Source organism: Lingula anatina, chromosome 2, assembly GCF_051362555.1.
Source record: "Lingula anatina isolate TDL-2025a chromosome 2, LinAna3.0, whole genome shotgun sequence".
NCBI classification, from domain to species: domain Eukaryota; kingdom Metazoa; phylum Brachiopoda; class Lingulata; order Lingulida; family Lingulidae; genus Lingula; species Lingula anatina.
The window spans coordinates 726,637-744,504 of record NC_141768.1 but is presented as its reverse complement, the minus strand read 5'-3'; the positions used below and the strand labels follow the sequence as shown (position 1 = coordinate 744,504).

Genomic DNA, 17,868 nt, shown 5'->3' with positions numbered 1-17,868 from the left:
CAGTTCTGTAAGTTTCAAGCCAAAAGGTAAAACGGTTTTCCACTTATCGTGTTATCGGTGCTGCATATATGCTGAAAAAAGCGAAAAAACAGCATAAATTCCCTATTAGTGACCCGATCATGCTGATTTTCGAACTTGACCTGCGTATTACGAATATTCATCAGTTCTGTAAGTTTCAAGCCAAAAGAAAAAACGGTGTTCCACTTATCGTGTTATCGGTAAAAGTGCACGACGGCGACGACGGCGATGACAGACGCAGATGATGGCTATATGTACAGACACATCTGTGTCTGTACATAAAAATTGTAAAGGAAAACATAACAAAACTAGAAAACCACCGAGAGTGCAGACTTCTGCCAAGGCAGCAATTGTTGATTATTGTTGATTATTGAGCCAGACCACCACTAAAAACTAATCATTGTCCTCTTTGGCCCAATTCTGACAGTTCCCGAAAATTTCAGCAAAATCGGTCCATAACTTTTTGAGTTATGTTGATGACAGACAAACAGGGGTGAAAATATAACCTCCTAGGCAGAGCCTGAGGTAAATATAATTTCAATGAAGCTGCTATTCAAACTTTTAATCTTTGATTATATATTTATATAATAACCTGCATAATTATCACTGCTTCCTTATTATTAATCTAGCAGAGAGCTTAACTTTTGGGAGTTTACAAGGAAATATCAACAAGTGTGCTTTATGTAATCTCCTTTAATGGCCTATCAATTAGGCAAATGACTTTATAACTCAGAAATTAGCTAAGTGATACCCAAGGGATATTAACAGACTGACCCTCTCAAAGGTCTTTCAGGCCCATAAGTCACATCTTAAGAAAAGCACAAAACAATAATGCACAAAATAGGAGACTACCAATTCTGATGCAATAATACATTATGTTTTACTGCACAGTCAACATCAAATTTTAATTTTGCACAACAGGTAACAACGACGAAAGTAAAAGCATAAGGCTTCAGGCCCATCAGAGTTCAAGTTTATACTTAGAAAGTGCCAGAATGAGAAAAATGAAAATTTCACACAAAATTGCATAAATTCAATAATAAATGATAACCCAATTGACCTGGCTTTCTAATTTGAACTGCATGCCAATCCTAAAAATCATACTTGTAAGTTAAAAATAATAATAAGTAACACAGTTTTCTTTTCATAATGTTTGCAGTAGCAATGCAAAAATATTGTTGTCAATTTTGATGTAACATTACATAATAAATTATAGAACAATTATCACCAATCTTTGATTATTGACAATAAATAGCATGGACATGTAGAAAATTTGATTACCATTCGGCTTCATGTCCATGGGAGCTCCGAGTCCCACAATGAATATGCCAAAAAGATAATGAATATTTCACTCAAATGTATAACTTCCAGAAAAAGAAGCCAATTAGACTGCTTTTCCAACTCATTCTGCATTTTAGTCCTGTGTTTCTTTTTTAAAGGCTTGACAGTCATAACACAGTTTTCCCATAATGCTCATCATAGCAGCAGCATGCTAAACAGCATAATGACCATCAATTTTTAATAATGGAATATTAGTCACATGGACATTCAGAAAACGTGACTAGCAAAGGTCTGCAGGATCATGGAACTTCAAAGTCACATCTTGAAAATGCCAATAAGTGAAAAATTAAATTTTCACAAAAAAATGTTTAACTGCCAGAAAAAATTACCAAACAGACTGCATTGCCAACTGAAGCTGTATTTTAGACCCATGTTTCTGTCCTGTAAGTTTGAGAACGGTAATTGACATGATTTTTGTTAAATGGTCATTATGAGAGCAGTGCCCAAAATAGGGGTTTCTTCAAATTTTGATGCAATATTACATAATGTTTAACAGCATAATGACCATCAATTTTTAATAATGGAATATTAGTCACATGAACATTCAGAAAACGTGACTAGCAAAGGTCTGCAGGCTCATGGAACTTCAAAGTCACACCTTGAAAATGCCAATATGTGAAAAATTAAATTTTCACAAAAAACTGTTTAACTGCCAGAAAAAATTACCAAACAGACTGCATTGCCAACTGAAGCTGTATTTTAGACCCATGTTTCTGTCCTGTAAGTTTGAGAACGGTAATTGACATGATTTTTGTTAAATGGTCATTATGAGAGCAGTGCCCAAAATAGGGGTTTCTTCAAATTTTGATGCAATATTACATAATGTTTAACAGCATAATGACCATCAATTTTTAATAATGGAATATTAGTCACATGAACATTCAGAAAACGTGACTAGCAAAGGTCTGCAGGCTCATGGAACTTCAAAGTCACATCTTAAAAATGCCAAAATGTAAACAAGACAGCACCTTTCTGAAATGGGTTTATTTCCATTTTTAACATTTTTTTTAACATAAAACAAAATAAACAGTTTGTTGCCATTTTTATATGACCAACTAAGAAAATTGATGAGATGGGAAAAATATCAATAGAACAGTGTTTAATGTCCAATTTCCTCCATTCTGAGATTCTGAACATAGTGGATGATTGAATCTGACAAACTGCAATGATGAGTTTATTACCATTTTTGACACTTTATTACACAATACACAATAACAAGTTTACCATCATTTTTACACAATCAATTAACAATGTTGTAAAGATGCAGGAAATATCAAACAAACACTTTTACGTATCTTATTAGTTAAATAATGAGACTGTTAACATGCCTAATAACTGAATCTGAGGAAATGTGAAAAAACAGCATAACTTCTAAAATAAAGGCCCGATCATGCTGATTTTCGAACTTGACCTGCGTATTATGAATATCCATCAGTTCTGTTAGTTTCAAGCCAAAAGGTAAAAAGTTATTTCACTTATCATGTTATCGGTGTTGCATATATGCTGAGAAAAGTGAAAAAACAGCGTAACTTCCCTAAAAATGACCCGATCATGCTGATTTTCGAACTTGATCTGCGGATTATGAATATTCATCAGTTTTGTAAGTTTCAAGCCAAAAAGTAAAATGGTTTTCCACTTATCGTGTTATCGGTGCTGCATATATGCTGAAAAAAGTGAAAAAACAGCATAACTTCCCTAAAAATGGCCCGATCATGCTGATTTTCGAACTTGACCTGCGTATTAGGAATATTCACCAGTTCTGTAAGTTTCAAGCCAAAAGCAAAAACAGTGTTCCACTTATCGTGTTATCGGTAAAAGTGCACGACGGCGACGACGGCGCCGACAGACGCAGAAGATGGCTATATGTACAGACACATCTGTGTCTGTACATAAAAAAGATAAAGATAGAACCAGAAAAGCACTCTGAGACCTCTGCCAAGGCAGCAAAGTCTCCACCCAATGCCGTTTCACCCCTAAATTTTCATTCTATAACGATTTAGCTTTTTGATTTTTTGGCCCACTTCTGACTTTTTGAGTTATGTTGATGACAAACAGACAGACAAACAAACAGGGGTGAAAACATAACCTCCTTGGCAGTGGTAAAAACAGCATAACCTTTGAAAAAATGGCCTCATCAAGCCGATTTTCACACTTGATCTGTATTTTATGAATATTCATCAGTTCCACAAAGTTGAAGACAAAAGGTAAAACATTTTTCCACTTATTATGCTATCATTCAAGGTGCATGGCAACGGCCACAATGGCAACATTGACAACGGCAATGACAGACACAGGTGACAGCTATATATGTCTGTACATAAAAATGTGATGGCCCATTCTCTTGCATTTTGACAAATAGTTAACATGCGAGTCGACCTTTTTTACAAATATGAAATAACTTACACTGTCATTTAACTGTGCTTTTCCACCCAATGTTCTTAATGCCATCATCTCAAGAGTGTTTAGGTCATTACCCAGCGAAGGGGGGGAGCCATTAGCATCCGAAGAGGATGTAGTGTCAGTTAAAGTCGCAGGATCATCCAGTTTTTGCCTCTTGCAGAGACGTGACGCCATACGCATCAGCTGTGCAAAAATAGTAAGAAAAAATCAATTCCCAATGTGTCATTGCACTTTTTCATTTCATACAAAATAACTGAAAGTATGATTATGTTGCTTGTTAATTAGCCATGAGATATTTTCTGACAGTATTCTAAATTTTAATTAAAACTTTGTTGATCCATCCTCCATTTTGATGGTCTTCCAACAGAAAAAAAAGATCAATGAAAACTTTAAAATCTGACCGTCTTCCCGAAGATCCAGAAGACATTCTCAATCCACCCATGTATAAAATTACACTTTCAAGAGTTCATATTCACATAATGAAAATCCCAATGTTTGAACAAGAGATAACTGCACTGAACAGAGTTCATTTCCATTTTTGACACTCAATTATACAATACACGACAACAGGTTTACCATCATTTTTATGTAATCGACCAGTGAAAAAGAGTTCAAAGGGATAATAACTCTTCGTTTCGGCCAAAAAAATGAATTTTCCTGGAGTAAACAACAATTTTCCTATACTAACCAATGGTTAATGAATCCATTTTTACATTCAAAGTTAGTCCCTGCTTTTTTCTATAAAGTTTGGTTTTTGGTTAAAATCTCTTAAGAGATTTTAACAGAGTATAGACATCAATGGAGGTCATATGGTCTAAAAACAAGCTCAGATATCAGAATAATAGCTATAACTGCTGTTTTCTTGTAAAACAGAATATATAATATTTCTGTGAGTTATTCACAATGTTTTTATTGTGAAATATAGATCTCATATGAATAGTTATGGTAATTCTCCGATCTATACGAACGCCACGATAATTACAAACAAAACGCTTTTTCTCTGAACCTGAATTTTCTTCCTCCGTTCTGTATGAACGATCGCTGGACTCACCTTGGGCACAATTTTAATTTTCCGAACGCAAGGAAGTGTGCCTAATTGAAACTCACCCCATGATTCATCAAATTGAGTTTTCAGACCACCGTTCCGAACAAAGGAACTGCCACTTGACAGGAGAGATTGTTATCACTTATTAGTGCTGTTTTTGAAAGAGACGATTGGAGGACTCAACCTGCCCGCCGGCAGCTGCAGGCCAATTTTAAAACCACCACCATTGTTATTAAAAAATTATGAAAGCATTGGTACACAAATTACTTACTGTTTATTATCATTTCTTAACTTGCTGAGCAATATATTCAACTTTATCGCCGAGAGCTACATCAATGATCTATATGTGCCATCACATGCTCCTACGCCAGACGAATGTCTTGCGCAAGGCATTCTGGGATTACTTAAATGTGCTTGATAAAAGTAAGGAATTAGAAATTACAGAGAAAATGGATAAAGGCTCGTGTTACAAAGACTTGCTTTATGATATTCCAGAGTTGAAACATACACTTAATTTCTGCCAACTATTTGATAATCGCTTATGAATAACTAAATGTTTACATGGGGCGTAACCAGACCTTTTAAAATTCACAGGTACAGCCAAATGTGGACTTACGCAACAGATGAAGGGCAGCCTTATTTGTACTACTAATAAAATCATCAGTAAAAGTTTAAAATATTCCCGATTTAATAAGATTTCAGTATATTTATTTCACCCAGAACAGTATATTTATTTAACAAGGAGAAACTTTTAACTTTAAACTTTTAAGAAATTTAGACACTATAAGCACTGCTGATTATGCCTGCTTGTGACGAGCTGAATTCTGAATAACGGTGCAGTACTGTTGTTCGACGTGAAATACTGATCATAAAATGGAAGATAAATTTTTCTTGGTGGTGAAGAAACAGTGATAATTTATTGGAAAGATAGCTATCATTCCTCTTACATGGGGGTGCAGGTCTCCCAAAATCAACCAATTATTACCCTAGGTTCTAGATTCCGGTATTGCCAGCTCGATCTTGATTTCATATATAACCCATATAAACAATACCGGCTCTAGTGACCAGCGGCCATGTTACACTTCCATCAATCAAATAGAACTGCTCCGCAGTGAATCTGCAATTGAATGTCATCAGACCAAAAAGAAACGTAAAACAGATTTAATTCTGCTTTATTTAATTTTATTTGCTGTATTTAAGATGTAAAGTGAAGAAATAAATAATATTCTTCGAACAGAAAAGATATATCCAATGTTTTTGTATTTTTTGCTTATCAAAGAACATTTAGTCCTGAGATGTACACATGCGCAATACACGTGCTTGCCGTGTGCAAAATTTGACAGCTACACTGTATGCCCGATACCACTATAAGGGCTGCGCAATGGCTACACCAAAATCAGTTTTTAAAGCGGAATGTTGCTTCTATTGTGGCACTGACCTTCGACTGCAAGACATTTTCAATTCAAACTTCGTCAGGCACTTTGCTTCTTGTCTCATCTGCACGAGATAACTTCAGCGTGAGGCGGGAAAGGCAGCTCCAGGCGGCCAAACCTGTGACGTACGAGACTTATGACTTCCAAATATGGATCCAGGCGGACACAGCTGTGAGGTGTGACTTCCAAATATGGAAGCGCCCCAGGCAAAAATTTGAAGAAGAACGTCCTCAGATTGTCACTGTTCGTCAGAGCTAGTAAAAGCGACTCCATCACAAGGTATATATTTAACAAGCTAGCTTTTACGTTGCTCTGACACTCAGGGTACCAATTATAAGACAAGATAGAGCTCTGATATATCTTATATTAATTATTTGTTTGTGAAAATTGTCACCATGTTAGTTCTTTGAAGCTTTGCAGGAAAATTCTTCCTTTGTTTCTCTTGGTCCTTATTCAGCTCGCTGTCCAGATTTTATCTAAAGCCCGCCGCACACAGAACAATTTTTCGCCGGCCGACAAAAGTCGGTCGATCGGTCGTAGTGGATGAGATCAGCGCACACACACGACAAGCTGGTGTGGTGAAAGTGACGTTATTATCTCTTCCGTGAGGTGGGGCGTTGTTTAATTTAATCAGGAAAAGTTTTTGTAGGCCTATTTAGGCCACACTTTTTTATTTTTATGGATGACATCCTCTGGGTACCCCAAAATCGGTGCGAGAGGGCGAAAAAAAAAAAAAACAGTCCAAAAAAAAAAAAAATTGCTTAAGTAAAGGAATGCTGTCAGTACACAGCTGGAAACACAAATTTAACCACAGAAACACGTATCAAACTAACAATATGTCTTTATCCATGCTCTCAAAATATTAAAGCATTGTGAATACTTCGTAGAAATGTAAAAAAAAAGGCATGAATTGATATACTTCATATTACCAAATCTATTTAAGGTTATTTCATGCATTCATTTGGTATAGCAATCAATAAAACAAATATCAATCAAACAGTGCGTCTTTATTTGTATTCTCAGAATATTAAAACATTTTGAATACTTCACAGCAATGTTTAAAAAATGATGCAAAGATGTGCTTAATACTACCAAATCTATTAAAGGTCATTTCAGACGATGCCATTTTGTCAACTTCAACTCACACGAAGCAGCTAAACTGTCAGGTGGCCTGTCCGACCTTCAGCCCACCAAATACCTCGACGCCCTTGTCGACCCTTTTTTCGCTACAGAAAACCTGGTATTAATGTGCTGCTTTATACAGAATGTCACAGAAATGTTTCGGCCACCGCCAGCCTTTCGCACAATTGTAACAAGGCAGCAAAGCTGTCAAATGTACAGAGAAAAAACAGGAAATAACTATGCATAAAATAGGCTACTGTCAATTCTGATGCAAAAATACATTATGTTAAACTGCAAATTCAACATCAAATTTTAAATATGCTGAAAAGTGAAAAAAAAAGCATAACTACTAAAATAGTGGCCCGATCATGCCGATTTTCGAACTTGACCTGCATTTTAGTAAGATCAATAACTCCTGTGAGTTTTATGACAACAGGCCTATCGGTTTTCCTTGAAATGTGTTTACAGTGTTGCATATATACTGAAAAGTGAAAAAACAGCATAACTTCTACAATAATGGCCTGATCATGCTGATTTTCGAACTAGACCTGCATTTTATGAATATTCATCAGCTCTGTAAATATACAGCCAAAAAGTAAAACTGCCTTCCACTTATCGTGTTTACAATGAAAGTGCACGGCGCCGGCGACGGCGTCGGCGACGACAGACGCAGGTGATGGCAATATGTACAGACACATCTGTACATATTTACTGTACTGTTTCAGAACAGTAAGTGACATGGTTTTCCTTAAATGGTCATCATGGGAGCAGTGCCCAAAATAGTTTTTTTTTTCAAATTTTGATGCAATATTACATAATGTTTAACAGCATAATGACCATCAATTTTTAATAATAAAATATTAATATCATGGATATTCAGAAAATGTGACTAGCAAAGGTCTTCAGGCCCAAGGAACTTCAAAGTCACAACTTGAAAATGCCAAAATGTAAACAAAGACATTTTCTGACATGCACTGTTCTGACATGGGTTTATTTCCATTTTTAACACTTTTTAAACATAAAACAAAATAATCAGTTTACTGCAATTTTTATATGATCAACTAAGAAAATTGATGAGATGGCAAAATTATCAAAAAAAAAAACAGTGTTAAAAGTCCAATTTCCTCCTATCTGAGATTCTGAACATAGTGAATAATTGAATCTGACAAACTGCAATGATATGAGTTTATTTCCATTTTTGACACTATATTACACAATACACGATAACAAGTTTACTATTATTTTTACGTAATCAACTAATAATGTTGTAAAGATGCAGGAAATGTCAACCAAACACTTTTACATGTCTTATTAGTTAAATAATGAGACTGTTAACATGCCTAAGAATTGAATCTGAGGAAATGTGAAACAAGACAGCACTGTTCTGACATGAGTTTATTTCCATTTTTAACACTTTTTTTAACATAAAACAAAATAAACAGTTTACTGCAATTCTTATATGATCAACTAAGAAAATTGATGAGATGGGAAAAATATCAATAGAATAGTGTTAAATGTCCAATTTCCTCCATTCTGAGATTCTGAACATAGTGAATGATTGAATCTGACAAACTGCAATGATATGAGTTTATTTCCATTTTTGACACTTTATTACACAATACACGATAACAAGTTTACCATCATTTTTACATAATCAACTAACAATGTTGTAAAGATGCAGGAAATGTCAAACAAACACTTTTATGTATCTTATTAGTAAAATAATTAGACTGTTAACATGCCTAAGAATTGAATCTGAGGAAATGTGAAAAAGCAGCATAACTTTTAAAATAATGGCCCGATTATGCTGATTTTCGAACTCAACCTGCGTTTTAGTAAGATTGACCACTCCTGTGAGTTTAATGACAATTGGCTTATCTGTTTTTCTTATATTGTGTTTACAGTGTTGCATATATGCTGAAAAATGAAAAAACAGCATAACTACTAAAATAGTGGCCCGATCATCCCGATTTTCGAACTTGACCTGGGTTTTAGTAAGATTGATTACTCCTGTGAGTTTCATGACAACAGGCCTAACAGTTTTCCTTAAAATGTGTTTACAGGGTTGCATATATGCTGAAAAGTTAAAAAACAGCATAACTTCGACAATAATGGCCCGATCATGCTGATTTTCGAACTTGACCTGCGTTTTATGAATATTCATCAGCTCTGTAAATATAAAGCCAAAAAGTAAAACTGCCCTCCACTTATCGTGTTTACAAGGAAAGTGCACGGCGACGGCATCGGCATCGGCATCGGCATCGGCATCGGCGACGGCGACGACAGACGCAGGCGATGGCAATATGTACAGACACATCTGTGTCTGTACATAAAAAGGTGATATCTCCATGCCCAATATCAATGGCATACCAATCCAAAACGATGGCGCCCGTTCTCTTGACGACTTTTATTGTTGTGTAATTTGAAAGTAATCCTAGAGATGAATTTGACAGCAACGTGGCCGCATTTCCACGTGGCGAAAATACGCATGCGCAGAAAGCTCATTTCCTTGCAAATTCAATAACAACGTTTGCGACAACCGACTTCGTTGGGGGCTGGGGGGCTTTTTTTTTTTTTTTTTTTTTTTTTTGAGAACGGGCGAAAATCCGTGCGCGCGCAGGATGTCATCCATAAAATTAAAAAAGTGTGGCCTTATATTTTATATCTGATATTGTAATGATAAGAGTTAAAATTAAATGTACGAGTATAACAAGATTACTTTAATTAATTTAATTGAAAAATGAGCAAATTGAAATGCCTAAACTTTCTAAATCAACGCAATACTCATAGACCATAAAAATGCAGCCTATAGTTTGTCAGTTTAGACAGATTTAGTTGCCTCGATGCAGCGTTACGTCGTTAAATGGTTTATGAAGCTGAAAATTTAAAAAAAACTAATACTAATAGAAAATTATAGGGCCTTCCATCATACTGAATTGAATTGAATTGAATAGCTAGCGAGAGTGCTTTCGATACACTCAAGACAAAGGCTACCTGAGGGTTGAAGGGCACTTAACCCGCCAATTAATTAAGAATTTATGAAGTTTCAGCTAAATGGACGATTAAGATAGAACTCCTGCAGGTAACTAGCATTGTTTGCCTCAATCCTGTGAAAGCAAACAAGATGGGGTGTCAGAACAATGATGCATAACATGTTTTACAGAGGATTTGTGCATACAGGTGACATAAACTAACATCGTAGGGGTTTTTTTGATTATAATATAAAATGCACTAAATTTATAGATAAAACTAGAGGATCAGAGAGGCGATACCGCCTCCGAATATTGTACCACCAGCTGGAGCAAGCGCATTCGTATAGACCCCCACATACACAAAATAAGGAACACAGCCACCAGTTTTGTGCTTGACAAGCTGTAAAAATGCAATCAACAAGAATTTTTAAACTTTTGCAAAAAATATATATGGTACAATCAAATTTTAGTTCTTCGTAAGATGTAAGATAGGTCAAGGGTCAATTTCAAGGTCACAGTAAATTGCCAGTATATGACTTCCTATTCAAGTTCAAGAGTAACTATGGACCTATCTCTGCCAGTTTTGGAGACAAAAGGAAAGCAAAATTTGCAAAGTTCAGTTCATGGTGAAAAGTAGGTCAAAGGTCAATTTTAAGGTCACATTTAGATTGCCAGTATATGACTTCCTATTCAAGTTCAATAGTAACTATGGACCTATCTCTGCCAGTTTTGGAGATAAAAGGGAAGAAAAATTTGCAAAATTCAGTTCATGGTGAAAAGTAGGTCAAAGGTCAATTTTAAGGTCACAGAAAGATTGCCTGTATATGACTTCCTATTCAAGTTCAATAGTAACTACGGACCTATCTCTGCCAGTTTTGGAGATAAAAGGAAAGCAAAATTTGCAAAGTTCAATTCATGGTGAAAAGTAGGTCAAAGGTCAATTTCAAGGTCACATTTAGATTGCCAGTATATGACTTCCTATTCAAGTTCAATAGTAACTACGGACCTATCTCTGCCAGTTTTGGAGATAAAAGGAAAGCAAAATTTGCAAAGTTCAATTCATGGTGAAAAGTAGGTCAAAGGTCAATTTTAAGGTCACATATAGATTGCCAGTATATGACTTCCTATTCAAGTTCAATAGTAACTACGGACCTATCTCTGCCAGTTTTGGAGATAAAAGGAAAGCAAAATTTGCAAAGTTCAATTCGTGGTGAAAAGTAGGTCAAAGGTCAATTTTAAGGTCACATATAGATTGCCAGTATATGACTTCCTATTCAAGTTCAATAGTAACTACGGACCTATCTCTGCCAGTTTTGGAGATAAAAGGAAAGCAAAATTTGCAAAGTTCAATTCATGGTGAAAAGTAGGTCAAAGGTCAATTTCAAGGTCACATTTAGATTGCCAGTATATGACTTTCTATTCAAGTTCAATAGTAACTACGGACCTATCTCAGCCAGTTTTGGAGATAAAAGAAAAGCAAAATTTGCAAAATTCAGTTCATGGTGTAAAGTAGGTCAAAGGTCAATTTTAAGGTCACATTTAGATTGCCAGTATATGACTTCCTATTCAAGTTCAATAGTAACTATGGACCTAGCTCTGCCAGTTTTGGAGATAAAAGGGAAGCAAAATTTGCAAAGTTCAATTCATGGTGAAAAGTAGGTCAAAGGTCAATTTTAAGGTCACATATAGATTGCCAGTATATGACTTCCTATTCAAGTTCAATAGTAACTACGGACCTTTCTCTGCCAGTTTTGGAGATAAAAGGAAAGCAAAATTTGCAAAGTTCAATTCATGGTGAAAAGTAGGTCAAAGGTCAATTTCAAGGTCACATTTAGATTGCCAGTATATGACTTTCTATTCAAGTTCAATAGTAACTACGGACATATCTCTGCCAGTTTTGGAGATAAAAGGGAAGCAAAATTTGCAAAGTTCAGTTCATGGTGAAAAGTAGGTCAAAGGTCAATTTTAAGATCACATTTAGATTGCCAGTATATGACTTCCTATTCAAGTTCAATAGTAACTATGGACCTATCTCTGCCAGTTTTGGAGATAAAAGGGAAGCAAAACTTGCAAAGTTCAGTTCATGGTGAAAAGTAGGTCAAAGGTCAATTTTAAGGTCACAGAAAGATAGCCAGTATATGACTTCCTATTCAACTTCAATAGTAACTATGGACCTATCTCTGCCAGTTTTGGAGATATAAGGGACTAAATGTTATAATTTTGGAGTTACCATAATGTGCCTTAAATTTCGTACAGAAAAAATTAATTAAAATAAAGAAAATGTCATTTTGGTCAAAATTCTTGAAATAGGAGGTGCTCTGAAGTTTCAGAAGTTCAAATTTGATGAAATAATGTCATTTTTGAACACAAGTTGTCTGCTTTTCCAAGCCTTATGTTTTATTTTTCCAGAGTTCAAAATTTATTATCCATTACCGTACTGCACATTTTGCTTTTACCACCAATATGTACTTTTTGATACAGCGTAACTCGAAAACCGTATGGTATACAAAAAAACCGAGACCACTTCCAGTGTTGGGCTTTACATGCTCTACAAAATGCAAAAAAGAATGGGTCTCTAGCATTAACGGTTCCCGAATTAGAGACAGTTTTCAGTTTCGGTATCTTATGGCCGCTACTCCCGTGAAAATGCACCGATTGACCCCAAATTCATGGAGATGAAAGATGACCTGAAGGGTAACACTTTCCAATAATATTATTGGTTAAGTCTGTGTGGTGTCTGAATAACAGGGCAAAAAAAATTTTTTTCGTAAAAAATTTCATTTTTTTGAAAATTTTGGCCCATTTGACCTTGAAGTAAAGGTCAAAGGTCAAATCCAAGGGTATATTTGAAATCTACACATATGACTTTTGGAAAGCCGTCTATAAAAATTTTTCCCATAACTCCTTCCGTAGGGTAGATAATTAGCATTTAATTTTGCCATTTTTAGACAAGGGTGCATTGTAATGAGTGCCACACCCAGACCCCAATACCGACAAAGCCCAAATTTTACGTGGAACAAGTTGAGATTATAGGTGACCTAAATCCATGAGATGGGTACGGGGGCCCTTACCGTCTAGGAGGAGAAGCGGTAACGGTAGCCATCCGGCGGAGCCGGCGGAGCTGGCAGAGCCGGCAGAACGATCCGGACGGGACCGAAACCATGTGTACCGCCAGCGCTAACGCTGGTGGTACAAATATAATGCTTGGCCCCAAAAAAATTGCAGGCACAGTGCATCCATGCATATGTCTTGTTACACTCCTGTGCGCCAACTCAGCTTTTACTTTATAATATATAAGGCCAGAGGAATCTTGAAGACAATGTATAGGTACATTGCCAAGTTAAAATTTTACCTGAAAACGTCAATTTTTGTGGATTCCATTGGCTTTATACAAATTTGCCTGCAGTTCTTCTGCATTTTTTTCTACTTACATTTACATTGATTACGTGCAAATGAATATGCTGTAAAAGACTTTCATAAATAGACTTGAATTGAGCTGATGATATTTTTATATCAAGTAAAATCGTTTATTAACGTTGTTGAGGAGTTTCAAGCATTTTCTTTTGGCGGAAGAAGTTTATGTAATGGGGTAAAGGTTGTGAAATTATTAATATTGCAAATTTTCTCTCTGTGATATCATGTTAAAAGTAAACACGCAATAAATAAAATATGCAACACAAATAACAGCTATACAGTTCATGATTCCTGTAGAAAAATTTTAATGTACTGGAAATGAAAATATTCTTGTCTGTTTTTGACATAAGTTGGGAAAAACGATGTTGTCCTGTCTTGGTAGAAACTGTACAGGGAAAAACGATGTTGTCCTGTCTTGGGAGAAACGGTACCTCTTTAGTATTAAGAGGTTGTTTTAACTTGAATACACGACTTTTGTTTAGTTTGTTTGATTTGCAATATCGCAAGAATAATTTGTTTGTGCTAAAAGCAGTGATTTAATCTGAAAGTAATGCTTACACTTAGCGATGTAGGTAAGTGGAGATAACTTCCGGTACAGCCATATTCCATTCGTATTTCAAAGGATACGAACGCGTGGCAATTTTTTGCGGATTGCATTTCAAACCTTACGAACAAAATGATTATCTTCCAAAAATAATTAATTAAAATCATTCGTATAGATCGGAGAATTACCATATTATCCCTTTAAGCTTATTTTCAAACTTGATATGATCATACACAGAATTGGTTCTACAAGTTTTAAAACAAAATATGTCACAGTTTTCATGCTTCCAGTATAATGGTCGATAAAATATGCTGAAAAAGTGAAAAAAAACCTGCATTACTTTTGTAAAAATTGTCTAATCAAGCTGATTTCCAAACTCAACCTGTATTTTAGTAAGACTGATCACTAAAGTTAGTTAGTTAGGGTATTAGTTTTCCTTGAAATGTTTTATCAGTATTGCATATATGCCCCCCCCCAAAAAAAAAAACAGCATAATATTTTGAAAAATGGTCCAATTAAGCTTTACCTGCAAATTCTTTAAGTTTAAAGCCTCTGATATGATCTTATGCGAACAAAGTCCTGAGAATATTACGCGAATGATTCTCTGCCGAAGATATACCATGAGCGGGGCAGGGGCGGATTAAAGATAAAATGAAAATGAATATTTAAAAAAAATCCAAAGTGTGTGTGTGTGTGTGGGGGGGGGGGGGGGGGGGGGGGGGGGGTTAAATAATGATCAACCGCTGATAATCTTCCGCGAACGAAGTTCCCTAAATCCCTTGAACTAATATGAAAATTGCATTTCATTCTTGCTTACATCACGAACGATCTCCCGATGATGATATGAAAATAGCCTTTTCGTCTCGCTCGTATCGCGAACGATCTCCCTCTGACGATTTTACGCGAACAAAGTCCTGACGATATTACGCAAACGATTCTCTGCCGAAGATATGCCGTGAGCGGGGAAGGGGGGGGGGTTAAAGATAAAATGAAAATGAATATTTTAAAAAAATCCAAAGTGTGTGTGTGTTGGGGGGGAGGGGTTAAATAATGATCTCCCGCTGACGATCTTCTGCGAACGAAGTTCCCTAAATCCCTTGAACTAATATGAAAATTGCACTTCATTCTTGCTTACATCGCGAACGATCTCCCCATGATGATAAGAAAATTGCTTTTTCGTCTCGCTCAGATCGCGAACAATCTCCCTCTGACGATTTTACGCGAACAAAGGCCTGACGATATTACGCAAACGATTCTCCACCGAAGATATGCCGTGAGCGGGGAAGGGGGGGTTAAAGATAAAACTAAATATATATATTATTTATAATATTCAAAGGGGGAGGCAGGGTTAAAATAATGATCTCCCGCTGACGATCGTTCGCAAACTAAGTTCCTTGAACTAATATGAAAACTGCATTTTATTATTGCTTACATCGCGAACAATCTCCCGATGAAGATTTGAAAATTGCCTTTTCGTCTCGCTGGGATCACGAACGATCTCCCTCTGACGATCTTACGCGAACAAAGTCTTGACGATATTACGCGAACGATTCTCCGCTGAAGATATGCCGTGAGCGGGGGAGGGGGGTAAAAGATAAAATGAAAAATATATATTATTTATAAAATTCAAAGGGGGAGGAGGGGGTAAATAATGATCTCCTGCTGACGATCTTCCACGAACGAAGTTCCCTTGAACTAATATGAAAACTGCATTTTATTCTCGCTTACAGCGCGAACGATCTCGTCCCATTCGCATTGCGAATGATCTCCATGTACGAGCCAGGTAATCGTTAAATGGTCCTAAATTGAACATGGACATGAATAGAAGTGATGGGTACATTTCATTTGAGATAATATCTTGGTTTTTTCATTGTGTCTTCCTCATTTAAGACAGCTGCCGATAACAATAACGGCGTTAAAAGTGACAAAGCCGCGGCCTGTGACTTCTATTTGCCAGCTTGATAACGCACCTTAAGCCAGGTAATAGTAATGAAACTAAAGACAAAAGGCCGACGTTCCCGCAATTGAGAACGGGAATTCACATCTAAACCATCTATATTGTGAGTAACTGCTCGCAGGGGCGCACTATTGTTCCTATCTCCCATTGAGAGTGTTATCGGCAATGATATCCTGATCGTATCATTGTCTTGAATCAACTGACGTATTACCTTCATGTTTGAGCTGGACAACGCGGCCATATTTGGTGATGAACTTTTCAAAAATTATCCAGTACCTCGTTTTCAAAGTCGACGAAGTTTTCAAAGGGAAAAAAATTACGTCGGCGGAAAATCGTCTGCTGACGAGGTTTTCAAGAACGACAAAATTTTCAAGACTTTACCGTATGCTAAAGAAAAAACATACTTAAATATGTGATCAGTAAAGGTCTAGAACTTTTAAACTCTAGAAAAATTTATTTATAAACATTAAAAAAAAATAATAAATACAATTTACAAATATCCTTACCACTGTACAGCTTCCCCTTTTCTTCCTCCTAAGAAAGACAACCAGAAGAACCAGACCAACCAGAACACCAACAGTCACCAAAACAACAACTACAGCAATCCATTCCCAATTGCCTTTTGGTGGCAAAGGTGAATCTGAAAATCATTCAAGGAAACACCTTAAATAGACAACAACCCAAACCCAACGCAACATAAAACAAGTCCAACAATCCATCTCAACTTTTCTTTCAAGGAAACAGCTATACTAATACTATAGTATAATATCAAACAAAAAATACACACATTAACTAGAGGATCAGAGAGGCGATACCGCCTCCGAATATTGTACCACCAGCTGGAGCAAGCGCATTCGTATAGACCCCTACATACACAAAATAAGGGACACAGCCACCAGTCTTATGCTTGACAAGCTATAAAAATGCAATCAACAAGAATTTTCAAAATACGCAAAAAATATATATAACTTAAAATGGTACAATCAAAGTTAAGTTCATCGTAAGGTAGGTCAAAGGTCAATTTCAAGGTCACAGTAAATTGCCAGTATATGACTTCCTATTCAAGTTCAATAGTAACTATGGACCTATCTCTGCCAGGTTTGGAGTTAAAAGAGAAAGAAATTAGCAGAGTTCAGTTCATGATTATAAGTAGGTCAAAGGTCAATTTCAAGGTCACACTTAGATTGCCAGTATATGACTTCATATTCAAGTTCAATAGTAACTATGGACCTATCTCGCTAGTTTTGGAAATAAAAGGGAACCAAAATTTGCAAAGTTCAATTCATGATAAAAAGTAGGTCAAAGGTCAATTTCAAGGTCACATTTAGATTGCCAGTATATGACTTCCTATTCAAGTTCAAAAGTAACTATGGACCTCTCTCTGCCAGTTTTGGAGATAAAAGGGAACCAAAATTTGCAAAGTTCAACTCATGGTGAAAAGTAGGTCAAAGGTCAATTTCAAAGTCACATTTAGATTGCCAGTATATGACTTTCCATTCAAGTTTAGTAACTAAGGACCTATCTCTGCCAGTTTTGGAGATATAAGGGACTAAATGTTATAATTTTGGAGTTACCATAATGTGCCATAAATTTCGTACAGAAAAAATTAATTAAAATACAGA

At 36.0% G+C, this 17,868-nt stretch overlaps 1 protein-coding gene across 3 annotated transcripts in view; it reads right to left on the bottom strand.

The window, feature by feature from the left end:
• The window catches only part of LOC106152829 (uncharacterized), a 54,287-nt gene that overhangs the window by 28,648 nt on the left and 7,771 nt on the right, over positions 1-17,868 (bottom strand). For 2 of the 3 annotated variants that reach the window (XM_087006396.1, XM_087006395.1), the window contains exons 6-7: positions 16,753-16,886; positions 3,763-3,942 (exon numbers count right to left, since the gene is read on the bottom strand). In XM_087006396.1, the coding sequence (XP_086862522.1) occupies positions 3,763-3,942; positions 16,753-16,886 (314 nt within the window). The remainder of the gene's footprint in view (positions 1-3,762; positions 3,943-16,752; positions 16,887-17,868) is intronic. The other variant, XM_087006397.1, reaches the window with a different exon arrangement.